Consider the following 19,387-nt stretch of genomic DNA (forward strand, 5'->3'; position numbering starts at 1 on the left):
TTTGAAGTAATTTCTATTTTATATGTAGCATGTGCCAATACACATATTTCCCCTAATTTTGTGTTTCTTCAGTCATTTTAATTGTGATATGAAAAAAAAGAAAATTCAACCCAAGGATAAAAATAATAATTAGAATAATAATCTGGAAGGGGAGACCTCTTTCCTCTTGATATTTTCTTTGCCATTTTTTTTAAACCTATACAGATGCCCCCCCCTTTTTTTCCTTCTTGACTATATTCTTTACTATAATTCTGTCATGATATTTGGTCTACATATTCCTGCCATTATCATGCTAATTGCACATGTTAGAGATGAAAACATGTTATTTTATTACAGCTGCTACTCTTCTCATTAGCATTTGTTAAAAATAATTGATAATGAAATTGGAAGAGAGAATTGGAAGAATTGCTCTTCTGGATATTAAAGAGAATTACAAGACTGAGTATGTAGCTCAGTAGTAAAGTGCTTGCCTAGCATGTCAGTTTGATCCCCAGCACTGAAAGCTAAAAGTACTAGGTAGCTACAGTAATAAAGATAGAATTTGGGGCTGGGGACATAGCTCAGTTGGTAGAGTGCTTGCCCTGCATACACAAGGCCCTGGGTTCGATCCCCAGCACCAAAAAAAAAAAAAAAACAAGTCTGTAGAAAAGAATGTAGAACCCAGAAATAGACATATTTGCCCAAGTGATTTTTGACAAAGTCTTGAAAGGTGGAAGGATAACCTTTTCAAAGAATGATACTCAAACAATGAGACATCCAGAGGTGAAGAAAATACACCTCAACCTAAGCCTCATATCTAATATAAAAATGGGTCACATACTTAAATGTAGTTTGTAAAAATATAAAAAATTGGGAAAAAACATGAGAAAATGTATGTGGGTTAAAATAGGTAAAGAGTCTAAGACTTGATATAAAACACAAGGAAAGAAAAGAATCATACAAGAAAAAAATCACTAAATTTGACCTCTTTTTTGGAGGGAGGGGTACCAGGAATTGAACTCAGGAGCTCTCGACCACTGAGCCACATCCTCAGCCTTATTTTTTATTTTATTAGAGACAGGGTCTCACTGAGTTGCTTAGCACCTTGCTAACTTGTTGAGGTTGGCTTTGAACTCATGATCCTCCTGCCTCTGCCTCCCGATAAATATGACCTCTTTAAAATTAAAAATAGTTTTCTTGATCTGTGAAAGACCTATTATGAACATGGAAAGACAAGGTATAGACTTGGGAGAAAGTATTTGCATCCAATATCCAACAAAAGACTTATCCAGAGCATATAAAAAGCTTTCAAAATCCAACAGCAAAAGCCAACAATTCAATTAGGAAATGGACAAAAACCTGAATGATATTTTTCTCAATGAGGATCTACCTGTGAAAAACAGGTAATAAAAATGTATAAAGGTCAACATTAGTCCTGAGGGAAATGCAAATTAAAACAACAATTGGATATCACTGTACAGCTATCAGAATGGCTGTGATGAAAAATAGCAATGAGACCAGATGCTGCAAGGATACAGAAAGAACAGATCACTCCTTCACTGCTGGGAAATGAAAAAGAGTAGCCATTCTGGCATTTTCTCTTCAAATTAAACATGCACATGCCATTAAGACCTAGAAATCACTCTGAAGCATTTATCCCAGAGAAATGAAAACTCGTGCTCAGTAAGAACCTGTTGATAAATGATCATAAGAGGTTTGATTGGTAATAGTCAAAACCTGGAGCCGACCTCAGTGTCCTCCAGTAGATGAATGACTGAGCTGTGCCGTGGAATACTACTCAGCAATAGGAACAATCAAATTATTGAATGACATGAAGATGGCTCTCAAGGCATGTGCTGAGTGAAAAAACTCAATCTGAAAACCTGTATATTTTAAGATTCCATTTAAATGACCTCCTTGAAATACCATAGCTCTAATCATGAAGAACAGGTTAGTGGTCGACGTTAAAGATTGGGAGTGGAGACAAGACCATGTAGCCACAGAGAGCTCTCTGTGAAAGCAATCCTCTAAATCCTGATCACCGTGGAGACTGTTATGCAAAGCTACACTGTGGATAAAACTGCATTGAAACACACACACACACACACACACACACACACACACACACACGCACATACGCACAGTGAGTGTTTGTGGAATGTGTGAAATCTGAAGACATTTTGTGGATGACACCGACATTGATTTACTCAAGATGTTACCTGACACAGGTGCTGGGTTGAGGGTACACAGGTCTCTTGGTTCACTGTGTTGCAATTTCTGGATAATCTATAATCATTTCAATAAAAAATTAAATAATAACAGTCATAATCACTCTGGATTATTTTTTTCTAACGAACTTTATGTACTTCATGCATTCTGAATTATTTTCAGTTGTTTAAATACCAACTCCAAGCCCACAGCCACCTACATCCTTCCAGTTGGTGAACTGCATTTGCCAGGAGAAGGAATTATATAAAGAGAAGTAACTTGTCCTCCCTGGAACAGATTGTCGCTCTGCATTCGGACCTGTCATCTGTGCTCACTGTGCTACTCCTGCCAACTACACGTGGATGAATGGTATGAGCAAGAACACAAGCAAATTTCTTCTCACCAAGCAGCTTATTTTACCGTGACAGAAATAATGGGCATGAAATTATATAAAACATTCATTTAAAAAGCAGAGTGGTGAAAATTTGCTAGTTGCCCTTGACAGTCATTAGATTTGAGTTCCTCATTACTTCGATTTCTTAATTAAGCTGGAAGCTTTAGGGCTGAGCTTGAAGGTGGAGTGATCATCTTGTGTATCTGACATGAACATGAGGAACTTCTGCAGTGTGACCTATAGGGCAGAAACGGTGTCAAGCAATGAATGGATGTTTGCATAATCCTCACGGTAACCCTGTGGGTCATACTTATCCAAAATCGAGGAAGCCGGGCCCAAGAAGGTTCAGTAGTTCGTTCAAGTAGTTTGCCCGACTGGAAGGGAATGGGACTGGGGCCACACCGCAGGGCTCCAACGCTGTGCTCCTACTGCCCACACTGTGGGAATCGATGCACAACACTGAACACTTCAAAACATGGTAAGCCCCCCTGTTAGTTTGTTTAAACTGATGTAAAATTGAACCTTCCAGAACCCGGACACGGTGGCAAGTACCCCAGGCTGCCGTTTCCTCCCAGAGTCCCCTGTCAAGTTCTCACAAAAGCAAGAGACAATTCCGTTTATCAGTGAGGTCTCCAGGGGGCAAAAGGTGACCGAGTTCTAGTTTGGGAAGGAAAAAGAAGCCCCTAGATGGTTCTATTGTCCTCACTTCAGAGGAGGAGAAGGAGAGGCCTTGCCTCTCATGTTCAAGTCTTTTCACGTTGATGATTTGAGATCTAGAGATCATTGACTTCGCAGTACCTGGGATGTAGTGGCAGTTCAAGAAATATTTAATGAATAAGAGAAAATATTGGGGAGGGAAGTTGATGGGAATAAAAATCATGACGCGAGGTGGCTGGCCTAGGGTCCCTGGGGCACATTCTTGCTGAGACAGGGGGTCAGCCTTGAGCATTTGCATAGGGGCTGATCAAATCCATAGTGAGGCGCTATCTTTGCAGCCATCTGCTCTTGATCCTGCCAAGCTTTATGACTTCTTCACAGAGGAGTAGATGACTCGGAAATCCTGGGAGAGACACAAAACAGTGGGACATACCAGCAGAAGAGAAGGAATCAGGCGAAGAAAGTCGAGACACAGGGACTGCCAAAGGCTCTAGCTCACCTTGTTCTCCAGAGACGTCCTGATGTTTGCTGTGGAGGCAAAAAACAAATGGTACTGAATACTTGGGTCTCTGCTTATATCCTTCTCCCAGACTGTGTGCGGCAGGGCAGAGAACTGATACGTTTCACGGATAGAAACGTAAAATCCATCATTAAATTTGCTCACTCTGAGCTCCTATAAGACTGCAAGCCCCATGTCCCCCACCAACACTTACTAACAAAGCTCTCCCTCTCTCTGATGCAACTTCCTGTGAGCTATTATCCTCATGATTTATTTTATTTTATTTTTTATTTTTTTGGCTTCTCTGACCATTACAATATCCTTCCAGGGCTCATTTTTCTGTCATTCCTCTATGTGTTTTTAGATAATCCACCATGGATGGTTCACCTTACCATAGAGAAGGATACTTAATGCACATTCAGGGATGACAGATCCCAGTCACCCAGCAGTTGGAGACTGGCTGCAGGGTCTGCTCACTGCTGTCTGTTTCTTTCCACCTTCTTTCAAAGTGTATAGTAGGACTGAATCTCCTCCTTCTCCTTAACTGCGGATCCACACCTCAAGAGCTTGGAAGATGAACACCCGGTAGACCCTACTGTACTTGGTCTGTTCTGCTGGGCTGGTCCCAGAAGGAAACAACAGTGGCACTACTTTAATCCACACTAACAGAGGACCTAGCTTCACAGGTTCAGAGGACAAAGGTTGAGTGACCACAGGTCAGGAAATTGACCAAGCTACCAACAGCCACTGGCTCTATCAGAAGCTAAGAGCACAGAAGAAAGGGCAGGTTCAGGGCCACAGCTGGAAGTCATCACTCTGCACTGCCACAGAACTGTCCTCTTGGTTCCTGCAAAGCTATGTGTCCAAGTGACAATTGTCTAGATCAGGTGATTTGTGGAGTCATCCCAAGTCTTCAGGCACTTAGAGAGAGGCACAGCTTATTTCACTTTGCATGATGTTCTCCATCTCCACCCATTTACCAGCCTGGGAGGTACTGTGGACAAAATCTACCCAAATCATGTTGTGTCTACGCATGAATAGGCCACAAGAAGTCCCGCCTTTGTGTGTGATTAAGATGCATCACTTAAATAATGGTAAATAATAATGATGATAATATTAAAAATAGGAGATGAATAGAGCAGATCAACAGATGGGGAAGAAGGAGGGGAGGAGAAGGGAAAATAATGAGGCATGAGATTAAACAAATTATGTTATGTGCATGTACGCATATGGCATTCTCAATCCCACTATTATGTATGATTAAAATACACTGATTAAAACAGAAAACTGAAAAAAATAAAAAAACAAAAAAAAGAGGCTTCGCAATGACCCATTCCAACCAAGGGAATTCTTCCTGGACTTTGGATATGATAGCTTTAGAAATTCTAACTCTTCTCTGTTTTTCTTCTCTCTTTCTTATATCCTGGATACTCCTTAACTGTCTAGTCCTATTCAAATGAAGAATTATTGGATCTTCTGCTTTTTTTTTTTTCTTTAGTTCAGTTTGTCCACAAGAGCCTGCCTCCAGGTACCTCCTGATCCTTCCTGATTCATTCCAAGGGTAAGTGATATCTTGCAGCCTGTTGTGCACAAAATGCACATTTCCAAGGAACATCCACCGGACAGGAATCACTCTGAAGTTTCTTACCTGAGCCTTCTGGCTGCTGGCTGCTGTAGATCTGGGAATAAACCACATCCTCATCTCCTCCGGGGCTCACTGCAGGAAGAAGACAAACGTTCCCTGATGTTCACAGTTAAGTCCAAGCATCAGCCACACCTTCCCAGTCTCCTGCTCCCCGACCACACCCCCAACGTGGCTCTGAGGGACTCATTGGTTTCTTGGAGTGACTGGGCCTCCCGAGGTTGGAGAGGCAAGACCGCCTGGTTGTCTCTTCTGCTTCCCTCCCTGTCCCAGCCCTAGATCCCCTCCTGGTGGGGACTCACCATTGACATACTCCGGCTGCAGATCCTCCGTGTCCGGGAGTGGGCTGGGGTGGGTGAACCCTTGAGGATTCGGGCTGGCGGCACCTCTGTGAGAAAGTGAACTATCTACGTGGTAGTCCCTGGGGAGAGAGAGCACAGAGAGGGAAGAGGCTGGGGAGAGCGTGAGTAGAAGCCAGGTGCAGGTCACCCCCGTCAGGTGACCGAATGGCCCATGACACAGACTGTTGGCTCTGCCTTGGCTACGACTTTCTCTTCCTCATATTTTTTTTCTCCCTAGATCTATTTTTTTTTCTCTTATAAACTCTCACAGAACTTAACCAGCATCTTTCTCATTACTTTATCTCTGTCTTCCTTGTTCTCTGTGCATATCTTACATCTCCTATAAGATATTATATCCCTTGAGGAAATAGGACTCTAGTCTATGCATATTTCCATCCCTCTAGGGGCTGGGGATGTAGCTCAGTGGTAGAGCACCTGCCTATCAGGCATGGATTAGAGGAGCTATTTCCTGGACTTCTGACTAATAACTCCATGTAGATGGCACATGGATGGGTATAGGAGATCCTCTGGCTTCAAGGGAATAGAAACTTTATAATTAGTTTGTCTGTTGCTCAAGGCTCTGGATTCAATCCCCAGTACTTCCAAATGATAATAATCATAATCATAGTTAATAATGATATTTTTACCTTCTAAATATCTAATGATAACTTGCTCATACATATAGGTACTCGATAATCATTAATATCTGTTAGTATATTAATTAAAATATATTTAATCCTAAATAACTCAACACCTGGAGTCATGTGGATCACCCTAAGACAGAGCTCTGATAGCATAAATGTAATAAAGTATTAAGAGACAAGAGTATTAAAAGGAAGACACCACGTGATCCAATAGCCTTGGTCTCTATTACAAACAGAGAACCCATAGGTATTCCAAATTGCGATCCAGGGAGCACTGCAGAGTTGCAATTTTGACTGGGAAGTTCTCACCTGGGTGCACTAATGGCAGAACTTTCTCCTGAAAACCAGAAAAAAAGAACATTCATTTCAGAACAGAAGCTTTTTCTCTTAAAGCTTTGACATACTTATCTGTGTATAATTAGCTAGTAAGACATAAGATATAGAAGAATGAACCAACTGTATTTCATCCAAATGATTACTTCCTTAGTCCAACACTGTTAGTTATTATTTGAATAATTCATCTGCCACCCCCACCCCCTACCCAGACTTGAAATGCCATTTCCTATGGAGCTTCCTGCATGAATCCATCACTGGATGAATTTTCTATGGTGTTCTATTGTCTCTTTGTCCATGCACACACCTGTACAATACTATTTTTAATTATTCTAAGATATATTTTAATTGTCAATGGATCTAGTTTTACTTTGCTCTTCTTCCATTTTAGATTCTACGTGGCCATTCTTAATTTTTAAATGTTTTGATATTTGCAACCCTCAGCCTACAGCAGTGGTCTTGGGGTTAAGCTTGATATTGACATTCAGAAGATCCGTTAGTCTATACCTTGCACCATTCATCTTTGCAGAGAGACGCAAAACAAGAAACATGGCCTATGAGCATAGATGTACCAGGTGTGTGCTCAGAGGAGCTATTTTCTGGACCTCAGACTAATATCTCCGTACAGATGGCCACACGGATGGGGAGTTCCCGTGGCTTAAAAGAAAGAGAAACTTCATAATTAGTTTGTCTGTTATTTAGGGAAATAAAAAAAAATCACTACCGTTGTTTACCAAACAAAACTATTACTCAATCATCAGGCTTGACATTTTAAATCATCTACGAAATTAGTGTATGTTTCTAGCAACTCTTTCTTGAAGACATTATTTTTAAAGTGGACTTCAGCCTACTATCTAAGCATTCAGAACAGAAACTGATGATCTGCTGTTTCACAAAAGAGATTTAAAAATATTCCCCAAAGTAGATATATCATAAATATTCTCTGATTGTTACAAAACCAGTAATTCATAACAAAACTAGGAAAAGTCTAGATGTGTTCATAACTTTTATTTTTAGTACTGAGGATAAAACCAGGGGCACTCTATCACTGAGCTGTATTACCAACCCTCCTGATTTTTTATTTTGAGACAGGGTCTAAGTGGCTGAGGCCATCTGCAAACTCACAATCCTCCTGCTTCAGACTCCTAAATTGCTGGGATTACAGGTATATGCCATCTGCACCCAGCTTTTTCTTAAAAGAAAAAAAAAGAATATAAATCTCAGGATATTAAATATGAGTTTTTTTCAAAATAATGAGGATAGAGAAAACAGAAGACAGTAACTAAAAAAGATAAAAGCAGAATTTTAGAATTATAAAGCAAAATGGTTAGATCAAATTAAAGTAATTCTAAGAAGTTTACAGTACTGCCATAGAGGCCATATCTTTCTGGCTTAAATTTCAAATGGATGGTTCTCAAATCCTTGAGATAGACATTCCTAGGTGGTACAAGTGGCAAGAGGCAGGGAGACGATTCATCTCAAAGAGGCAGAGAAAAAATTGACAACTGGAAGTTTTCTAAAGTTGATGGTCAAAGAAAATGGATGCATAATTGATGGAATTCATTAGCCATTGGTGATTAACTCCATTTCTACCTCCTCTTCCTTCCCCAGTGGCCAGGGTGGGGCTGAATGATCTTCCTAGTAGCCATCTCCCATTCAGCCAAGGACCAACTTATTATTATTCCTCAGGGAATTCCAGAGCTCTTAGGAAGTCTGTGCCGGGAACCAAGGACAAAGAGCATGTATACCCCAGTGAATCTCACCGTCACTCACATTCACAAGACACTAACTAAAAGACAAAGCAAAAGACAGACAAAAAACTAAAATCAAATAGCAGAAAGGTCATTAGAGTAGGAGGACAGGAACAGGAGGAGGAAGGAGGATGGGAAAGGGGAAATACTTGGGACTAAATTAGAGCAAATTATATTCTGTGCCTTTAAAATTATGTCAAAATGAACCCCAATGTTATATATCATTAAAAAGAATTAATAAAAGGTGAAAAGAGAGAGAGAAAGAAGAGTAAATAAACAAAAAAATGCTCCCATCATTCAGGCAAACCCTAGTATTTCAGAAGCTCTTGTGAAGGGCTGCAGGTGTAGTTCAGTAGTGGAATGCTTGGCTAACACCCATGAAGCCCTGGGTTCAGTTTTCAGTACCACAAAATTTTTAAAAATAAAATAAAAAGGAAGCTCTAGGGTAGAAACCAGGAACGAAGACCAAATACATCCTTCTTATATCATAACATCATGGTATGTTATAAAGGTCTCACTTCACTGAGGGAATGTTTTATGAAATAAATGGTATAAAAGCAAATCCATAAAGGCAGGTGTGGTGGCACATGACTATGATCCCAACAACTCAGGAGGCTGAGGCAGGAGGATTATGAGTTCAAGGCCAGCCTTAGCAATTTACACTAAATGTGAGGCCATAAGCGGTTTTGTGAGACCCTGTCTCTAAATAAAAAATAAATAAAAAAAAACCCAACTATGTAGCTATCTGGAAAAAAAAAAGTAGGTTATATTCTGACCCTAGTACATACTTAAAAATATTTCTGGACAGATAATAAATATGAATCCAAAACAATTTTGCAAAAAAATAGGAGACTTTTGTTTAACATCTAAAAATGGAGAATGCTAAACCATGTTACAAAATCCCAAATGCACACAAGAGAGATTGAGAAACTAGACTACCTAAACCCATTTCTTTTGTCTAACAAAAATACCACTGTGAAAGTCAGTCAAAAGCACTCCAAAGCCTTTTTACTATTACATAAGGAAAGGCTGATATATTTACTAGGAGAAACCACAGAATACTAGGAATAAAATAAGTCAGGTTCTTTGGATCCATGTCTAGGCTGCCCTTCTTGGGCTCAGGAAGCCCGAGTCTCTCTACTCTGCTTGGGCTGGAAGATCCTCAAGAGAAACCATGGGCATCATAAAAACCAGGAAATGAATAATGTTTTCAAGATTTGGCAAGACGGCAAAGTAGAGGGGAGAGGCACGTCCCATTTGCTCTGCTGTTTGGAATTTGCACCATCGGAATAAGGTCTGAGACTCCTACAAAGGGGGAAAGTGAAACCCTGCAGTGAAACTACATAGAGACTCCCCTAACAAGTTTGACTCCTTTGGATCAGAGATGAGAATAAACAAATGGTAAACACAAAGGAAAAAACCTACTTCAAAAACCTGACCAAGACCAGGCGCAGTGGTGCATGCCTGTAATCCCAGTGGCTCCAGAGGCTGAGGCAGGAGGATCATGAGTTCAAAGCCAGCCTCAGCAAAAGCAAGGTGCTAAGCAACTCAGTGAGACCCTGTCTCTAAATAAAATATAAAATAGGGCTGGGCATGTGGCTCAGTGGTTGAGTGTCCCTGAGTTCAATCCCTAGTACTTCCCCCCCCCAAAAAAAAACTGACCAAGAACAATAGTTTAGTGGGTTGCAGAAGAACATTATTAGTATTTTTAAAAAATATATTAGTAGAAGGCATCGCTCTGAAGTGGCTATAATTCCTGGGGACCAGTATCTCCTCTCAATGTGATGTTAGAGACAGAACATAGTAGCAAGTTCAAAATGAGTGAAAATACTGACCTTTAGCCAACCCAGGACACACAGTAAAGAAAAAACAACTCACTAAAAAATCCCTCCCATAAAAGTAGAAGAAAGAATTATCCCAGGAGATGGGCATAAATACTAACAATATGAAAAATGAAGAGAGCAAGCTATCCCAAGTACCTCACGACATCACTGATCCCACGGACACCTCAGAATAGAGGAAACACCAGAAAAAGAATTTAGAAAGTTGATAATTAAAATGTTCAATGAACTAAATAAGATCTAAGGAAGGAACTAAGATAGAACATACAGAAAGTGAAAGAACATTTCAACAAAGAAATAGAGATGCTGAAAAAGGACCAAACACAAATCCTGAAAATTAAAAATTCAGTTGAAAAAAATCACTAATAGACTAGACCACTTTGAAGACAGATTCTCAAACCTTGAAGGCAAAATATGTAACTTTGAAAGTGGAGTCAATGATAGAGAAAAAAATGTTGAGATCAGAATATTCAAGAAATCTGTGATAACACTGAGAGACCAAATCTAAGAATCATTAGCATCCATGAAGGAACAAAATTAAAATAAAAACACACAATCTTTTCAATGAATAATAAAAAAAATCCAAACCTCAGGAATGAGTGGAAAACCAAATGCAACAGAAAATTAGAACTCCAAATAAACAGATCAAAAAGGACTCTCTCTAAGACACATTATAACTGAAATGCCTGCTCTGCAGACCAAGGATAGAGTTCTGAAAGCCAGAAGAGAAAAAGAAGAAGTCACCTTTAGAGTTAAGCCGATTATAATTTGTACTGATTTTTCAACCCAGAACCTAAAAGGCAAGAGGGTTTGGAATAAAATATATAAAGCATTAAAAGATAACAATTTTCAATCAAGATTACCATATCCAGAAGAACCACCCTTCAGAATCAAAGCAGAAGTAAAAAATTTTCAAGACAAACAGAAACTAAAAGCAGTCGTAACCACTAAACCTGCACTACAAAGTATACCAAGTGAAATATTTTATATAGAAGAAATGAAAGGTAAATATCAAAGCCAGCATATGGCTGAACCTCACTAGAAGAATAGTTAATGAAAGGAGAATAAAGTCTGGATAAAACATCATAAATAAATCAAAATGGCCTCGATGCATCTACTCACATTTAAAAAAACCCTACTAAATGTAAAGAATCAAATAGACCATAATTTAATATTTCTGGCTGATTTCAAAACATCTCTCTTACCAATAGATGGTCATCCAGATGTAAACCAAGATTCTTCAGAACCAAACAATGCTATCAATAAAATAGACCTAACAAACATCTATAGAATATTCTACCCATCAATAACTAAATTCACTTTCCTCTCAGTTGAGCCTGAAACTAAATAGACCACATTTTAGGACAAAAAACAAGTCTTAGCAGTTACCAAAAAAAAAAAAAAAAAAAAAAAAAAAAAACCTTCCTAAATAGACAAAGAGCACGTATACCACAGTGAATCTCACCATCCCTAAAATAGACCACATTTTAGGACAAAAAGCAAGTTTTAGCAGTTACCAAAAAAAAAAAAAATTGAGATAATTTCTTGCATTTTATTAGACCATTATGGTATGAAACTAGAAATCATTAACAAGATAAAAACAAATCATTTAATACCTGGAGATTAAATAATATACTTTTAAAAGAGGAGTGAGTCATAGACAAAATCAAAGGAGAAATAAAAAAAATTCCTAGAAACAAATGAGAACAGAGAAACAACATACCAAGACTTCTGGAATAGTATGACAGCAGTTCTAAGAGGAAAGATTATAGAATTGAGGGCCTACATTAAAAAAAAACAACAACAAAAAAAAACCAAGGATGGTGGAAGGTGATGGTCATCATTATACAAAATACATGTATGAAGATGTGAATTTGGTGTCAACATACTTTATATACAGAGATATGATAAATTGTGGTATAAAGGTGTATTAAGAATTGTAATGCAAAAAAAGACAGTTCATATATAATAGCATAATTTGGCATGAACATATTTTATATACAGAGCTACAAAAAATCGTGCTGTGAATGGATAATTATGAATGTAATGCATTCCACTATTGTCATGTATGTAAAAAAAATCTCAAATAAATAATTTAATATTACATTTCTAAGCCCTAATAAAAGAAGAACAAATGAGTTCAAAAAATCAGTAGAGGGCAGGAAATAGTTAATATTAGAGACAAAATTAATAAAATTGAGAACAAATGCAATACAAAGGATCAAAGCAACAGAGTTGGCTCTTTGATATGATAAGCAAGACTGATACACCCTTAGCCAAACTAATCAAAAAAGGGAGAGAAGACCCAAATCAACAAAGTTGGAGATGAAAAGGGAGATATCACCACAGATACATCTGAAATTCAGAGGATCATGAGAAACTATTTTGAAAGTTTATACTTCAATAAACAGAAAACCTAAGAAACATTGATAAATTTCTATGATCTACCCAAATTCACCCATGGAATATAAAAATGTAAACAAACCAATATCAAGCAAGGAGATTGAAGCAGCAATTGAAAGACTTCCAACTGAGAAAAGCCCTGGACCAGATGGATTCTCACCAAATCCCACCAAACAAAGAAGAAATAATGCCAATCTTCCTTAAATTATTCCATGAAATAGAAAGGGAAGGGATACTCCTCAATCTAATCTATGAAGCCGGTATCACACTGATATGAAAACCAAAGACACACCAAGAAAACTATAGGCCAATGTCCCTGGTGAAAAATAGATGCAAAAGTATTTATTAAAATATTAGAAAAACTGCATTCAAAAACACATCAAGAAAATAGTACACCATGATTGAGTGGGTTTAATCCCAGGAAAGTGAGATTGGTCAGATACATTAAATTAATAAATGTAACTCACCACATGAATAGAGTTAAGAACAAGAGGCACATTATCATCTCCATAGATGAGAAAAAAGCATTTGATGATATCCAATACCTGTACATATTAAAAACACTGGAGAAGTTAGAGATAAAAGGAAATTACCCCAACATTATAAAGACTACATAGGAAAAACTCAAAGCCAACATCATGTTGGATGGACAATAACTAAAAACATTTTTTCTCAAATCAGGAACAAGGCAAAGATGTCTACTCTTCAACATAGTTCTTGAAACTGTAGCCAGAGTAATCAGGCAAGAGAAGGAATGAAAGGAATACAAATAGGAAAAGAAAAAGTCGAATTATCTCTGTTCACGTATGACTTGATCCTATATCTAGAAGACCCAATAAACTCCACTGGAAAACTTCTAGAGCTGATAATCAAATTCAGTAAGGTATCACTATGTCGGATCAACATGCATAAATCATTTGCTTTCCTATACTCCAGTAATGAATTTGCTGAGAAAGAAATCAGGAAAACTGTCCTGTTCACAAAAACCTTAAAAAATAAAATAAAATAAAATAAAATACTTGGGAATAAATCTAACCAAGAAGGTGAGAGACCTCTACAATAAAGACTATAGAATACTGAAGAAAGAAAATTCAAGAAAATCTTAGAAGATAGAAAGATCTCCCGTGTTCTTGGATAGGCAGAATTAATAGTGTCAAAATGGCCATATTACCAAAAGCATTAAAAAGAGTCAATGCAATCCCCATCAAAGTACCAATGACATACTTTACAACTAGGAATAAAATCCTAAAATTCACTTGGCGGAATAAGAGACCCAGAGTAGCCAAAGCAATCCTTAGCAAGAAGATGCAGGAGGCATCACAATACCAGACCTCAAACTATACTACAGAGCTATAGTAACAAAACACCATGTAATTGGTGTTTTCACGCCAATACAGGCGTGAAGACCAATGGAACAGAACAGAAGAAGCAGAGACAAACCCACATAGACACAGTCATGTGATACTTTACAAAGGTGCCGAAAAATATGTTGGAGAAAGACAACCATTTTAACAAACAACAATGGGCCATATTTAAAATAGTGAAGTGTGATCCATTAAAAAGCCATATGTAAAATAGTGAAATGAGATCCCTCTCTCTCATCCTGCACTAAAATCAACTCAACATAGACCAAAGACCTAGGAATTAGACCAGAAACTTTGCAACTGGAAGAAGAAAACATAGACACTCCAACATATTGGTGTAGGCACTTACTTCCTTAAAAGACCTGAAAAGCTCAAGAAAAAAAAAAAACAGTAATTAATACATGAAACAGCATCAAATTAAATTAAAAAGCCTCTGCACAGCAAAGGAAATGATAAAGAGCATGAAGAGAGAGACTACAGAATGGGAGAAAATCTTTGCCAGTTACTCCTGATTAGGGGGTTAATATGCAGAATATATAAAGAACTCATAAAACTTAATACTCCTAAACCAGCCCAATCAGGAAATGAGCAAAAGAACTAAACAGACATTTCTTAAAAGAAGAAATGCATATGGACAACAAATACATGAAAAAATGTTCAGTGTTCCCAGCAATCTGGGAAACGTAAATCAAAGTCACATTGATATTTCACCTCACTGTAGTCAGAATGGCAATCATAGAAAATACAAAAAAATAATAAATACTGGCAAGGATGTAGGGGGGAAATACACTCATACAGTGTTGGTGGAACTGCAAATTATTTCATACTCTAGAAAGCAGTATGGAGATTCCTCAAAAACTAAGAATGGAACCACTGTATTACCCACCTATCCCATTCCAAAGAATTACAATCTGCATACTATAGAGATGCAGGTACATCAATGTTTATAGCAGCATAATTCACAATAGCCAAGTTATGGAACCAGTCCAGATGTCTGTTAGATGATGGATAGATAAAGAAACGTGGTCTATATACACAATGGAGTTTTTGTCAGCCATAAAGAAGAATGAAATGGATGGAACTGGAGAACATCATGTTAAGTGCAGTAAGACAGTCTCAGAAGTCAAAGGGCAAATGTTTTCCCATGTGTGGAAGCTAGAGCAAAATAAAAGCAGGTTGTGGGTGGGGGCGGGGGGGGACACCATGAAAATGGAAGGGAATCAGAGGAATGGAGAAGAAAGATTGAAGGAGGGGGAGGGTAGCGTAGGGGTGGTAAAGGGAAGCCCAGTGAAATGAGGTTGATCAAATTATGCAGGGTGCTTATGTAAAAGGGCCACAGTGAATTCCATCTGTATTACTATAAAGAACAAATTCATAAAAACCATAAATAGATGCAGGGAAAAGCCTGGGAGTAGAGAAGGGGAAACCAGGGGCGGGGAGAAGGGGCAGAGGAAGGAGGTACTGGGGACTGACATGGAACAAATTATATTCCATGCATGTATGATGTCAAGATGAACCCTACTGTTGGGTTCAGGGACACCAAGACGGCAGAGGCAGAGTATTAAAAAGAAGCTGGTGAAGGACCAGACAGAAGTCCTGATCCTGTTTATCATAAAACCCATTGCCATGACAACTCCTGCCACTGAGGACATCACCATGACAACTCTTGCCACTGAGGACATCACCATGACAACTCTTGCCACAGGTTCAAATCTTGAAATGACCGAGGGAAGGAAGTCAAGTGGGCAGTATTCTAATTAGGTTTTCTAAAGTAATCAATGGGGGGAAATTGGAAAATTTCTAATCAGATCTCATAAGACAATCAATGGGAGAAATGGGGTAAGGTCTTCAATCAGGTCTGTACAGGGAAGAGGACACCCTGTGCCAGGACATAAGACCCTGATTTCCAGACACCGGGGCCTTGAGCTTCTCTCTTGCATTTGGCCCCCTCCATTCTACCTACTGGAGTGCTATCTTCACTTTAAATGAATCTGTACTCTGTTACTTCTGTGTGTCCAGCTCAATTCTTTGTTCAGGACATCAAGAACCTGAACTTCAACTGGGTATCCCAAGGGTAACACAACTATCATGTATATTCATAATGCACTAATAAAAACTGGAATAAAAAAGAGATTAAAACAATAATAACAATATACTGCAATAAAAAAGAATATTAAAAAAAATTCAAAGGGCATGCGCAGAAAGCTCACTAAAAAGAGAGATTCAAATAAAAGCTATAAGGCACAGGGATGTTGCTCAATGGTAAAAAGTGTCCTAGGTTCAATCTTTAGTACCAAAAACACAACAACAAAACTATAAGGCAGCAATGTTTCTCAATTAACAAGGAGACAAAAATCAAAAACTTACATTGAATGGCTAGTCGATCATGAAATAAGGAATTATATCTCCTTATAAAACAAACTTCCTCTGAAAATAAGGGCAACTTCCTATAACTTTTTTCTGTCACCTGCATTTCCTCATGCTGAGAACAGAAACTTCCTCATGCCAAGGACAGAGAGCAGGGAGTTTTCGAATGACAGATTCTGGTTAACTACATCTGCATATGCCTATCCCCTGTCTTTTGTCCCACTTTGCTTAGAAAAGTTTTCTGAGCCCCTGAGACCCCCAAAATAGAGTTATGAGAGAGAAAGTTCTCCTCTGACTTCCTGAAAGGTGCTTTGGAGTAAACCTATCTTCCTGTCAATATGACTCCTAAGTATTTGTAAGAATGAGAGTGAGTAAAGTACACTCACGGGAGTGTGATTTGGCGTAACCACTATGAATAATGCTTCACTAGAGACATCAGGTTAGGAAGGTGTTGAAGGATCTGGGGAAATGCCCCTAGAAAATGTGCTTCTTTAGCATACCAACGGCTTCAATCAGAAAGCACCTAGTGAACAGCGGATGCAGAGAGGAACTTTCTCCTAACTCCCTTGATTCTCCAAAGGGAACACCCCAGTCATCAGTCCCAGGAGTTTCATAAACCAGGAAAAATAAACTCTTATCAGAAGAGAGCAAGACTAGAAATCAGCAGGACACATCATCTATCATCTATTCTTATAAGGGCCTGTCTTAGTCTGTTTTCTGTTGCTTTAGCAAAATACGGGATGGTTTATTAAAAAAACAAAAGGTTTATTTATTTAGCTCATAGTTCTAGAGGCTGGGCAGTTCAGGAGCTTAGTGCCAGCTCCTGTTAAGAGTCTTCTTGCTCCATGGTAACATGAAAGGGGTCATCACATGGTAAGACCAAGCAAGCATGCATGCTAGCTTGGGTCTCTAGCTTCCTCTTTTTACCAAGTCACTAATGCAGTCATGGGAATCCCCACAATCATGAGTTCATTTAACCCTATTTATCTCCCAATGGCCCTGCCTCTCTTATTTCACTATTAAATATCACTAACTTATGACTTTGGGGGTTAACATATAAAAAATTCTAGCATATGAACTTTTGGGAGATGCACTCAGAATATAACAGGACCCATTCATCTTTCCTAAAAACCACTTAACTCTCCCTAAGTGGCCTGTATCCTTGCTCCCTCCTCCCATATAAAGAGGCTACACAAGCTCTTAAATCTCACTGTTTTTTCGTGTATTTATTCACTTTTCATTCTTCTGAAACCCTGGTGCACCTAAGAAACTTGCATACCTCTTCTCATTTAATCAGCCCATTGTCAGTTTATGTTATAGAGAATTATTCTTAGGGATCCATTGACACATGTAGCATTGTGCATAATGGAAAATGACTTGAGGTGACCTAAACAGCCATCATTAAAAGGCCATTAAAATAATTATGATGAATGCTTAAGTAAAACACTTCTCAGTCTTTAACAAGATGTTGTGAAGCTGCGTGTGGTTAACACTTGCCTGTGGTCCCAACTACTCTGGAGGCTCAGGCAGGAGGATCACTTGAACCCAGTAATTCAAGGCCAACCTGGCAACATAGCAAGATCCCATCTCAAAAATAAGTAAACAAACAAACAAATGAAGAGTCATTATGTGTGTATTGAATATGCAACATCCCCAAATCATATCCGTAAATATGCTAAGTTATACATAGCAGATGGCATGTTACATAAGATATTGCTAATCTACAAGAAATTGCTGGTAGTGGAAGCCTTTGAGAAAAGGAACTGAGAGAGACCCAGGAAAGTGAGTGAGAGAAATGATCACTTTTCACTGTATATTTTGGTATGGGTTGTTTTTTTTTCTTTGTGATACTGGGGATTGAACCCAGAGACTGACTGAGCCACACCCCAGCTCTTCTTTACTTACTATTTTGAGACAAAGTGTCTCTAAATTGCCCATGCTGGCCTTGAACTGGGGATCCTCCTGCCTTAGCCTCCTGAGTTACTGGGATCAAAGGCATGAGACACCACACCCAGCTACTTTGATATCTTTTGAATGTTTTGCCCTGTGGATTTGTTACCTAATTTATTTAAAGATTTAAAGAAAAAAATGAAAATTGCACCACTATGAGGACAGCATAGGAGTGGTTCATTTTAGGAGAGAGGAGATTAACAAAAATAAAACACGACATTGTTTTCACTATAGCCAAACTCCTGTCCATGTGTTGTAATGCTATGCAGAGCTCAAAAATTAATGATTTGAATATGGCTAATTTATATAGTGGCCCAAGGACCCTCGGGGGGGCAAACAATCAAGACCTTGGCTTTCTTTTATTATGTCCCAATGGATACATGTAGTTCCAACTGGGTTTGTCTACTTGAAAATTAAAAAAATGAAAGTAGGTGATTTAAGTTAACTCACTCCCACCATGAAACAGGATGTTAATTTCAGATATCTAAGGATCCAAATCATGACCACTTGTGCTTGAGATTGAAACCTCCTGAAACAGTCACCCTAGTTTTATAAGTAGATAGCTGCATGTGGGTATGCACATGTACACTCAAACGCACTGGGAAAAAAGAATTATGACCGGAAGTGCAGCCCAGTGTCCCCATGCTACATCAGTACAGTAATGTCCCCCAGTCTGTTCCCATCTTTCTGTATGCAATGATTTGCAAAGTAACTTTCTCATTCCCCAGTAAAGAGGTAGAGACTATTTTTTCCATTTGCATTTGGGCACTTCCATGTGACTTACTTTGGTCAATGGGACAATAGAAGGCTTGAAAGGTGTTCTCATAACCCTATGTTGGGCATTGTTACAGACTGAATGTTTGAGTTCTCCCCAAATTCACCTATTGAACCCTAAAGCCCAATATGGCCACATTTGGAGACAGAGTCTTTAATTAAATTTAAGTGACTGTGTTTAAATGAAGCCACAGGGTGGGGCCTTTATGCAATAGGATGGATGTCCTTATATGAGACACG

At 38.6% G+C, this 19,387-nt stretch overlaps 1 protein-coding gene across 1 annotated transcript in view; it reads right to left on the minus strand.

Annotated features, from left to right (window-relative positions):
- Positions 1 to 3,390: 3,390 nt before the first annotated feature.
- The window catches only part of Fcrl2 (Fc receptor like 2), a 29,008-nt gene continuing 13,011 nt past the window's right edge, over positions 3,391 to 19,387 (minus strand). The window contains exons 8-12 of the mRNA XM_078027232.1: positions 6,674 to 6,701; positions 5,682 to 5,800; positions 5,386 to 5,454; positions 3,738 to 3,766; positions 3,391 to 3,641 (exon numbers count right to left, since the gene is read on the minus strand). Of these exons, the coding sequence (XP_077883358.1) occupies positions 3,603 to 3,641; positions 3,738 to 3,766; positions 5,386 to 5,454; positions 5,682 to 5,800; positions 6,674 to 6,701 (284 nt within the window). The 3' untranslated portion in view covers positions 3,391 to 3,602. The remainder of the gene's footprint in view (positions 3,642 to 3,737; positions 3,767 to 5,385; positions 5,455 to 5,681; positions 5,801 to 6,673; positions 6,702 to 19,387) is intronic.

The sequence above is a fragment of the Ictidomys tridecemlineatus genome, chromosome 11 (genome assembly GCF_052094955.1).
Source record: "Ictidomys tridecemlineatus isolate mIctTri1 chromosome 11, mIctTri1.hap1, whole genome shotgun sequence".
NCBI classification, from domain to species: domain Eukaryota; kingdom Metazoa; phylum Chordata; class Mammalia; order Rodentia; family Sciuridae; genus Ictidomys; species Ictidomys tridecemlineatus.